Genomic DNA, 11,789 nt, shown 5'->3' on the forward strand with positions numbered 1-11,789 from the left:
ATAGGGGCTGCAGCGGGGGCCAGCATTGGCCCCAAGAAGTTTCATTTGCAAACAGAGTTTTTAAGTCACTTAGAAAATTGTGACTTTCAATATTGTAATGAATGTGCCCTAGAGCAATCTTACGGGCAATCAAAAAAAAAAAAAAAAAAAAAAAGCCATCATGGGGATAGGGTGACCAGACAGCAAGTGTGAAAAATTGGGACGGGGGTGGGGGGTAATAGGTGCCTATATAAGAAAAAGACCCAAAAATCGGGATTGTCCCTATAAAATCGGGACATTTGGTCACCCTACATGGGGATTGGGCTGTTTTCCCAAATGTTGCTGCTCATAAACAAGAAAAATGATAGTGTCACAGTCTCTGGGTAGGCTGCTCCACTGAGACCCTCTTCCCATCCCCCAAGTGTGCCCCTTTCAAGTGGCAGGCCCATGACGCCACTTCTCTTTGGGGCAAGATCCTACAATCCAACCACTCTCTGTCTGTGTCTCCAGGTTATAACCCTTCTTGCTCCCAGTGCTAACTGTGACTAATTCAGCAGGTCCAACTGGGGTTGGACCCTACCATGGTTTCTCTCTGGGAGCTTGTGACAGTATGTGTTTGCAGTGAGTCAGAAACAGCTTCATCAGAACAAAGTGTGATTTTTATGGCCTAAAAGGTACACAAAGCTTGGAGAAGTAGATTTAAAACAACAAAAACCTACCATGGTATTCCCTTATCTAAATTTAACCTCCATTTGTAGCTCAGGCCGGTCTGTCTTTTTCCCCATCTCTGAGTTGCAAGAAACAGCCTACACTGCTTGCAGGCTTCTCCTTCTGTCTCTCCAGGGTATGTCTACATTGCATTGTAAAGCTAGGTCTGTGGGACCCAGGCACGTGGACTCAATGTTTCCAAGCCTGCAAGTGAGTGCCCACACTGCATTGTAAACTTAGCTTTACAATTGCTTCCCACAGCCATGCTAATAAGTCTATGTTGCACTGTGCAGACTTTTTAACTTGGGGCTGTGGCTTGAGCTGCGTCCACATTGCAAAATGACAGGGTTTGCACTTAGGTCACAACAGGAGTTGGGTTGCGACGCCCCCCAAGCAGGGTCCTAGAACCCAGGTCATGAGTGCTTGCTGACCTGTCAGACTGATTTGTGCCTACACAGAAGCGGGGCTTGGGCTCAAACCTGAGCCACAGCCTGGGCTTCATGTGCAGTGTAGACATACCCTCAGTGAGTCCTCCCAGCCTGTCAGCTTTTTCACAGACGCGTCCTGGTCAGCATCTCTGACCATTTCCCCCCTCCCTTTCTGCCAGTCAGGGTTTTGGGATCTTTTGAGTCTCCTTTGATTCCAGGCTAAGCCTTGGGAAGAGTAAAACATCCTAGCCTGGACAGAGCCGGCTAGGTAACTTCTCCCCCACAGCTGATGGCCCAGCCATTGTTATCTCCTTTGAAGTTGTGTACATGATGCTGACTTATCTGTATTGTTGTTTTACCTCTCCTGCTTGGTCCCTCAACAGCCCATGTATGGCCTCCTTTGATTAAACTCTCTGCATTTGGGCAGGCAACAATACATAACTGAACAGGGAAACTAAGTCACACATACTCCTAGAAAGTAATGCAACCACTTTCCCAGTTCATCACATCTGTGATGGTCACATGCTCAGTCAAGCTATTTTAGGTCATTTTTAGAGAAGTTTTACATATATTAGTTATCATTTTCCTCACCTTCCAATCTCTGTACAGCTGAACTCATGATATTAAGAGCACCTGGCTTCAGAAATGAGGGATAAATAAAGAAGAGAGAGAGACTGAATCAAATTTTAAAAACTGTCCAAACCATTTGTCATTTTTTTCTATAGCAAGGAGGTTGACAACAGTGTTGCTGGTAAGAGCTTAGTGCAACAACATGGGCTTGGTATAGGCAGGGAAATTTTTGTTTTGAGTGCAACTCTTGACTCATGGAAAAATAATCTGAGCGTCTCGGGCTGGTCCTGCCTTGATCTGCCTTTAGTAAGTGACAGCCTGTTTCCAAATGAGTTCTGAGAAACTTGCATGATAATGTTTTCATCTCCTTTTGAGAGGCAATAGTCATTTGAAGCACATTTTTAAAAGCAGACTCACTATGTGAGTTGTTGGATTTTTTACTTTAAATGTGTGGAATTTGGTGACCATGTGTATCCAAATCCTACCATCAGTACATGAGCACAACTTCCAAGAAGTCAATTTTACTTTAAAAAAAACAGTGACAGGATATGAAATTAAATCAGTACTTTTTAATTCCTGTGCTATAAAAGAAGCCTTGTGAATGGGTCAAATACAGTCCAGCTGAAAGCTAGTACAGTATGTTGAGAGATACATACACAAAACCAAACCTAAATAGCGAAATTTAGAATGTGGATATGAAATCATTTTGGGTTAAGTTAAGTTTTCTGCTACTTCGTTTTGTTTTTAGTTTATCCAAGAGATGTTCCTTTCTGGAAAGGGAAGCAGGACAGAGATATAGAACTGTTTTTCAATCCCTTCGTTTACATGGAATAACTTCAAGTAAGTTTATAGTGTGTTTGTGACCTAAGAAGCATTGGCTCACACTTTCAAACTAGCATTTGAAATTACACTCACAAAAATTCAGTGTGTGCAAAAGCCCAATTTATGCACACAGGTGAGCATGCCCATATCAACTAATTATGCAACTGTCTATCTAGCTTACATAGGCACACTGCTTTTGCACACACGCAGAATGCGTAGTGAAAGTTAAAAGTGAAAACTTTGGTTCACTTGTAGGAATCAATATTTCAGTGTTTAAAATTAGATTTCTCTGAAATATATGAAAAATATTGGCCCTTGAAATGTACACCCTACGGGCGAAGGACTAGTGAATAGGGGATCTTCAGAGCCCAGCAACCTTCCAAATCAATGTCAATACTTACCTGTGGGGTATATATTTTATACAAATCTAGTCTAACCTTTTTGTTTCCGTACCATTTTATTGAATTTTATCTAGAGGTGCACCCAAATCCCTGGAGCTGACCATGTTAATATGTGCCAATTTCATAGCCTTATACACCCCGGGTGAACTAATCCTACCACAGGATAGGGCTATGAAAAAAAATGCACAATTGGATGCAAGCAGGAGTTATTAATATGCAAGTGGCAGTCTGCACACGAACATGTGCACCCTGACCCTGACCACTGAGACCATCCCCAGAATGCCACTCCCTAGCTCCTTTTGTGGATGATTTGCACAACAACCCTTCCGTGAATTACGTGGGGAGTCTGAAGTGAGGCTGGGTGATGAATTTTTAGTGGACTTCTATGTTTGGATCCTCCCACATTGCCATAACTGTTCTCTGTAATATGTCTGCTTTAATTCCTTTTAATAATACAATTTTATTTATCGAACTTTCCCCCCAAATCCCAAAGGTAAGCATCTGGAGGATTTACGACAGATTAACTTCCTCCCGCTGCCATGGCTGACACAGATTCTGTCCAACCATTACCATGCAGTGAGTGGCTTCTACATTGTTCAAAAACTGAAAGTGTTTATATATATTCATTGGAGCTCAGACGTTATCTTATATTTTGTTCTGAGGGAGTGCCTCAAGGCCCCAGTCAGGATATGGGCCTCATTGTGTCAGCCAGGTAATGTACAAACAGAATAACAGATGATCCCTGGCTTAAAAAAACCTGTAGTCTAATTTTTCCTATGTTAAATTGCTTTGCTTTGGCAATCTTTGCTTCTGAGCTTAAGATATGCTAGTGGATAATATGATGTTTTTTATGCTGTCATCCACAAACACCCAGTTGTGCTTTCTGAGAGAGTCTGTTTCCATTAACAACTTCTTAGACACTTCTATTGTTTTGCTATTGGTGGGTTTTTTTCCATATAAGCAGATGGGGACAAATTCATACATGGTATAAGCAGGTACATCTCCCATTGAAGTCAATGGCCTTGCAAAATGGGAAGAGGAAGACAGAGCACAGCTGCATAGAACTTGGACCATTACTGAGGATGTGCCACTAGTCTGCACTGATTCCTGCTCCCTTAGGAGTTTTGTTGCAATTGGCTGCCCAGGTCAGCAGCTGCATATCTCAAACACATACTTTCTGAGAAGGGAAAAATGTGTAGGGGAGTTAATGCTACTTCTAACAGAAAATACTGAAATAGAAACTTGAATCAGAACATTTTACCATAACTTTCCACAACATAAATATACTCGGCTTCATTAAAAAGATCTTTTTTATATTATGGTCCTGATTCTCCATTGTCTTGCACCTGGTGTAGTTTTTTATACCTGTGTAGTAGGTGTAAAATGCTATTATTCTGATTTGGTAACAATTTACACTCACTTTACAGCCACTTGGCACAGGTGTAAATGACTACATAAGATGCAAAACAGTGGAGAATTGGGTTCAGTGTCACTAATTGCTTAGTTGTTCCAAACCACTAGGAAGTGGTACAACTGTACAGTCTACCATACATTGTCAATTTATATATAGAATACTCATTCCTATGAAGATTGCCTCACTGAGAAAGCAGCAGAAACAGTCATAAGTTCTTTGAGCCTAGCTTTGTGCTTCTTTTATATAATATATTGAATCAATGGACTTCATCAAATGTGGCATATTTTCCTTTCCCTTCAGCTGGAGAATGGTGGTGACATGACATTGCAGAAAGATTTTTCCATGCAAGCTGTGAGATTTGGTCTGCTGCTTAAACAGGTATGTAACAAAGAAATCAAAACTGTATGTTGGGAGCCTTTAGGCTTTGGTGTGCTTCTCAGTGGATACCAGTATTTTTACTCACATACTTTTTATTGTAAAAATGGCAGCTGTTTTCAGATCTGTAATCTGTTTTAAATGGGAAAACAAATCAAGTAAGATGAGCTACATTTGTTAGTCTAGTTAGTTTCTTTGTTAGGATAAAGAAAAATATTTTAAATAAATGAGACAAAGTAGAAATGCTAGAATATGTATATTAATTCCAAATCCTATTTTTCATTGTATTCATGGACCTTGAAAAGGGCAGAGGGTGAGCTGGGAATGAGTTGACTTCAATAGGCATTGGATCAAACCCTATGTAAATTGACAGTTATCTATCTAATTTATAGCAGTTGCAGTCCAATTCCAAATAGGCTAGTGTCATAATTGTCTCTGAAGTAGCCAGTGACTGAATGGACCTGAACATCACTCTCAGACTGAGACACATGCTGGAAGAAGCTTGCACTGGCACTGCCTGTGCTGCATCTGTTTTGTGGGGTTAAATGTCTCACTTACAATTCTGAGGGCTTAGGTAAGGCTTAAGTAATGCATTGGCCTTGTGCTGGCCCTCTGCACTGTGGTGAATTCCACTCTGGATGAATAGACAACTCATTATATGTAATCAGGCACAACTGAAGGCCTTCCTTCCTGCTCTACCCTTCCAGGCTAAACTCCTAATGCTCCTCCTTCCCAATATGTATCCCATCTCCATACATATTGGAGACACCTTTGAATTTGATGAGCACATAGAAGCAAAGAACAATAAGACACAGACCCCAAACTTCCAAGAGACATTCCCCTGAACCTAAAAGTTTCCCCTGCCTTAAACTCCCCCTTACAACACTTGTGGACCTAGACCATTATAATTTTTCATGTCCGTATTTGATTTTCATCGCGCTCCTTATAGCTTTCCATTAGTTTAAATATAATTTCACAGTGACTGTATTTTTTCTTTTACATGACAAGCAAAACGAGACAGATTTTTCCTAATAATAGATTTGTGATTTCTGCCCACATATTTTTGAGATTACTTTGGATAGAGTTTTTCCTTTTTAATTGTCCTTTAGGAGCCAAGATATCATGAAGAAATAATTTCCATTTATGGATTCTTCTTTGAGATAAAAGCAATCAGACATGAAGCTTCAGCATACAGCTTTTACATTCAAGTAAGATAAAAGCACCACATGCCTTATGTGAATTCTGTTTATTATTTATCTGATTATTATGTTTATTGTTTATTATGTGTTTATTCTGTTGTATTATGTAAATTCTGACCTTGCTTTAAGGTAATAAGGTTGAGAATAAAGGCAAACAAATGTAGTGTGAGGGTGTGGGATAGTACAAGCATCTTAATGAGTTTTCTTCCTTCTGACTGCAAAATGATTACCAGTATTCACGTGTCTCTGCACATGATGATTTTAACTAGAACCAGAAGTGGGAATACTAAAATACCACAAACAAAAATATTCACTCTTTTAAGGTGTCAATCAATAATCAGGAAATACTGGAAAATCCATAAACAGTTTATTCTCAAGTGATTTTCCTAGCCCAGTTTTGAGAACACTAGTAGCTGACAATCTACATGAAATATCAGCAGTGTCTCCTGCCTAATAAAACATGTCATCTCACATGTTCTTTGTATGGTATCTTCAACAGGGCATAGTAGAATGGATATAATCTGGTACTTTATTCTAATCCTTTTTCTCCTAAAGGGCAGGTAATGCTCAGCATAGTCTTTTGGAAAACGCTAATACTGGTAGCAAATTGCATAATGAGATGCTGATTGAAAAGTGTTTCATAGTGTACCTGTTACCATTTTAATTCTTCATTCCCTGTAAGAGTCTGGTTTTAATTAAATGTCAGTTAAATGCCAAAGTGAGAACTTCTCTCCTAGCCATTTTAAAGTGCTCGGTTCCCTTTATGTTTTGTGGCTTATTATAGATTTGAATCATCAATGTGGTGGTTTAGTTTGTTTAGCAAAATTAACGTGGTCAGTAACAATTTCCTGTTCAAATAAGTCCTAGAACATATTGCTAAGTTTGATGTTTGTAAATATTGTGGGTGCAGTACAGAGGACCTAATCCTGCAAGTCTTCTGCATGAGAAACTCCCATTGCTTCCAGGTGATATAGGGCATGATCCTATAAAATTCCCACCAAAGTAAACAGGAGTTCTATGTTTGCAGGGTCAGGCCCGTGATTAGAAATGAAAAAGGTACACTGAGAAGTGAATGTAGTAACACTCTGGTCGTGCCCCCTCCCATTCCTCCTCTAGCCAGATACTGGGAGCTGCTAGAACAGGCGACAAAGGAAACAGCTACACTTGTGCTATACTAGGTGGGGACTTCCTTGAGCTGGGGAGATCCAGCAATTTTCCCATCCCTTTTTGCCACTAAACCAAGACAAAGGGGGCCAAATTATAGTACAGAATTGAGCCCATTGTTTATTTTCTTTTTTTGCATGCAAATTTAATGACTTTTCGTAGGACCAAACTCAAACCTGGCATAAGTAACTGAAACACCACTGACATCAGTGAAGTCTCATTCATTTACACAACTCTTAGTTTGGACCAGAGTGCCTTTCATCCAGAAGGATTACAAAGCGCTTTAGAAACTATAGGTCCAAACCAGGAGTCCTTACTCAAGACAAATTCCTAGTGTTTTCAAAAGAAGTTTAGACACAGGAAAGACTGTAGTACCAGGTCCTATATACAGAGAAATCATTTCAGTCATCACTGAAACATGTCAGTTGTTTAATAGTGCATAAGAATCTGACAGAGTACAGGCCCTCAGGTCAAGAACTGAAGAATGCCTTGTCCATTTGAAATTACTAAACCAGTTTTAGGCAAGCAAGGGTAATTACCAAGAATTTGGCTCATGAGGTATTCTCCACTCCTATTGAAAGTGTCATAGAAACATTAATAACCAGAGCTTGGTTTTACATCTCATCAAGAAGACAGCATCTCCTGAGGGCCATTTGTTCAATACAGAATCAGGAAGAAGAATGTCATCTATTTACTCACCAATATAGTTCCATTCAGCCTCTAGAAACAGATCTTCTTGGAGGTCTCCCAAGTAATGACCTGGTCAGATCCTGCTTAGATGAGTACTTGCTGTGATCCTGAAGATTTAAATCTCAAATACCCAAAAGTGGAATGGATGTATATTTGAGTTGGTTCTCTAATAAACAAATGTGATTACCATTATATTGCATATTTCAGATTTTTAACTGACTTGGATGTAATGTCTTTTCAGAGAGTCAAACAAACAGACCCAGCTTTATCTTTTTTTACTGCTGAACATAGCCCTGTCAGCCTTAGGCAGGAGCGAGAAGTTAAATATGAAATAAAAGCACAGTGCCTGATGGACGGGAAATGGAGGGAATTCAGTACTGATCAACTTACCCAAAAGTTTGGCGTTACCAAACCATCCTGCAAAAGCCAAGTAAGTATTTTTAAAAAATATAAACTCTGCCATGCGTAGTCTTGCTATTTCTAAAAGTTGATATAGCATCCATGTAAAACAAACATTCCTCACAATCAAAAAGCTCAGACATTGACATGATACTATTTCAGAGTGATACACAAGACTGAAAAACCCAATAGAAATGTGTGTGAATTCCAAAATATGAAATGCTGACAAATGCTTTAGAAACACTGGACCTGATCCAAAGTCCATTGCAGTCAATGGAAAACCTCCCATTCTGATTTTACATTATTAAATACCGATGACAAACATAATGGCATTTGTGCCCAAAGTGGAACACTTTGCCATTGATAGGAACACGCAAGGTTCTGTCTGCAAGTACCTCTTAGACGTCACCACCAGTGTCTAGCAGTTTGTTTAAACAGTTGCCTCATATAGACTGCTGACTTGCGTTCCCTTTTGGCATATTTATTTCTTCATCCTTTTCCATTTATCCTTGGCAATCTAGGTAACACAATTAACTAACTTGGGGCTTCCTAATGGTTGCATAGTATTTGCAAAACTACAGTTGGTTAATATGGTATCAGCATAATCTTCTTAAAGTTTAAATGTTCCGGTCATCAATGCCAGTATTTCTAGCAATCCAGTCCTTAACTCAAGTCGCCCCATAAAAAATGGTTTTATCCAGGGTCTGATTCTGGGAAGTGTTGACTTCCCTCAACTCCCACTGAAATGATTGGAAATGGAGGGAGCTCTGCCCCTCTCAGAAGTGAAATGCATCAGGCAGAGGTGAGGCCTAATGGAAATTTTTAACTGGTTAACCCAGCAAAATAAATCACTCAAGCAGTAGTAACAGTCTATGCGAATCAAATGTTTAAAATGGTGAGTGTATTTCTTTCCTTAATCTTACTTCAAATGCAGGTTAAACCAAAGCCATTCACAAAAGGAAATTGGCCAAATTATGTTGTGTTACACATGAGCAACCAGGTTGTGGATGTAACTGAAATCAGAATTTATGCTAATACACCTCTACCCTGATATAACACGAATTCAGCTATAACGCGGTAAAGCAGAGCTCCAGGGGGGGCGGGGCTGCACACTCCGGCGGATCAAAGCAAGTTCGATATAATGCAGTTTCACCTATAACGCGGTAAGATTTTTTGGCTCCCGAGGACAGCATTATATTGGGGTAGAGGTGTACTTTGTGTTTATATAACATGCTTTATAAACATTAATTAATCCACAGCCCCCCTATAAGGTAGGTTAATACCTCATTTTACAGATTGAGGCATAGCCAGTTTAAATGACTTGCTTGAGGTCACAGATGTGGTTAGCGACAGAGGCGAATGAAACCCTCATGTTCAGACTCCTAGTCCTGTTAACGAACCACTAGACAAAGTAGACAAATACATTTATAGTGGTATTAGTCAGGGCCGGCTCTGGCTTTTTTGCCGCCCCAAGCAAAAAAACCTGCGGGGCGGCCAGAGCGGCAAAGCGTGCACACACACACACACACAAAAAAACACCTGCGGGGCGGCCGGAGCGGCAAAGCACACACACACACACACGCACACACACACACACTCAAAAAACCCACTGGGTGGCCGGAGCGGCAAAGCAGAAAACAAAACAAAAAAACCCTGCAGGGCGGCCGGAGCCAGGGTGCAGGAGGACTCCCTGTGCTGCAGACGTGCAGCGGAGTGCGCGCCCGGTCTAGCGGGGGGGGAGGGAGAGGGAGCAGGGGGGAGAGAGAGAAGGGGGGCAGCCAGGGCTTCAGCGGGGCACTCGCCACGCGGCCCCTCCCGCCGTGCTGCCTGCCAGGGGGGCTCTGTGCCGCTCCGGTCAGCTGGGAGGGAAGGACGCGGGCTGCCCTGCCGAGTTTGCTGCAGGGTGCTCCCCTCCTCCACGCCGCTACCCCCTACAGGGCGGCCAGAGCTGCAAACCAAAAAAAAAAAGAAAAAAAAATGGGCGGCTGGAATGCCGCCCCTTGGAATCTGCCACCCCAAGCACGAGCTTGCTCGGCTGGTGCCTGGTGCCGGCCCTGGTATTAGTACAGATTATACTCCACGTGCAGAATACCACGTTCCTGTGAAAACATGGGAATAGGTTGTTCCATGTTTAGATTCTAGAGCTCCCTTTAGCAAAAAGTCATTTAAAAAACATTTAAGGTTCATCTTCAGGCTTCTATGTCATGACTTTTTGCTTTTTATTCAGAAAACAAAAGTATCTGTTCACTCTGCCTTCAAAACCCAGATTCCAGGTACAGATAATACATTCTTTGCCCCTCCCAAGAAAGCACAGTGACCAGATTTACCCCTTACTCATTTAAAGGGAAACTGCCTCCTCAGTAGAAATTCAAAGAAATAGTTTTGCAATTTTTCTGCTGAAACAAGCACTAAACATGAGTCATTTTGTAGTTAACTAATTATGGTGTTAGATAAATACTCCAATGTTAATTTTGGTTTGGTTTTGGGTGTAGGTCTTGAAAGCACGAATACCATCAATTCCAGTCTATGTGACATATGCTCTTCTTTTTCCATCATCTTGATTTGCTAAAAGAAAATAAGCTCTAGAGTTTTCTTTCGCCTGAAGAACTGATTTCAGCACTTGATATTATCAGCAGAGGCGAATCGTGTACTTTAAGGGTACAGGCTGCTTAGCCAACTAACCACATTTGTCATAGTATGAAAATAAACTGCAACCTTTCCTTGTGTCATGCTCATTTCAGGATTAAATTCAATCAACTGCCTGTTTCTGTTCTCCATAAATTATAACTGCAAATTGGCAATTTCTATTTTATTAGACATGGACTCAAATTACAAAATCTAGCTCTAGACTTCAAACAGAAAGTTTGGGGGTGTTCAGACCTGGGTTTTCCCACAGCTCCATGGTGTATTTCTAGCTTTCCATTATTGAATAATACTTTCCAAGTTGGCTGCAACTATATGAAAAAGCTGTTGCTTCTGCAAACCATGAATGAGACTAAGATAGTACCAATTAATCGCTACAATTTCTACATACCACTTCTGTGCTCTATATCACCGCCTAATCCTTAGTCATATCCCTGGGTGCAACAATGTTGTTGCTTGCAGTCTAGTGCACAGTTTTCATTAGCTTTTGTGAGCTAGAAATAAGAGTACCACCCAATCATTTTACCAACTCCATTCATACTGGACAAAATACAATATATTGGCTGAAAACCTGGCTTTGTTGAAGTCAATGGGAATTTTGTCACTGACTTCAATAGTGCCAGGATATCACACCCCCCCCCCCCCATCCCCACTCTGGCACCCTTATGCCATGTAAAAGGGCTGGCTGGAGCAACGTAAAGCCCTGTATCCTTGTAAGCCTCTGTACAGGACTGGGGTGGAGCTGGGGTGCTGCAGCACACACTGTGGGCGGTAGAGCAGCCTGGAGCGGCTGCCAGAATTCAGAAAGGTACCCAGAGCAATCTAGGATATGTCATGAGCCTTTCCAGCCGCCAAAACAGCCCGGTATCAGGTCACAAGGTTGGCTTAAAGCTTACTCCACCCCCTCCTCTGGGCAGGTGCAGCCCAGAATCTCAACCTTGGTCTTTAGTCAGCTAAAATCAAATGTAATGGATCTCATCTAACCTTATTAAATCCA

General features: G+C 41.2%; 1 protein-coding gene across 1 annotated transcript in view; it reads left to right on the forward strand.

The window, feature by feature from the left end:
• BTBD16 (BTB domain containing 16) overlaps positions 1-10,710 on the forward strand; it is a 43,869-nt gene extending 33,159 nt beyond the window's left edge. Inside the window, exons 12-17 of the mRNA XM_065407589.1 lie at positions 2,434-2,525; positions 3,402-3,484; positions 4,623-4,700; positions 5,807-5,905; positions 7,992-8,180; positions 10,642-10,710. Coding sequence (XP_065263661.1) covers positions 2,434-2,525; positions 3,402-3,484; positions 4,623-4,700; positions 5,807-5,905; positions 7,992-8,180; positions 10,642-10,710 — 610 coding nt within the window. The remainder of the gene's footprint in view (positions 1-2,433; positions 2,526-3,401; positions 3,485-4,622; positions 4,701-5,806; positions 5,906-7,991; positions 8,181-10,641) is intronic.
• Positions 10,711-11,789: the final 1,079 nt, after the last annotated feature.

Source organism: Emys orbicularis, chromosome 7 (assembly GCF_028017835.1).
Source record: "Emys orbicularis isolate rEmyOrb1 chromosome 7, rEmyOrb1.hap1, whole genome shotgun sequence".
In the NCBI taxonomy this organism is placed as follows: Eukaryota; Metazoa; Chordata; order Testudines; family Emydidae; genus Emys; species Emys orbicularis.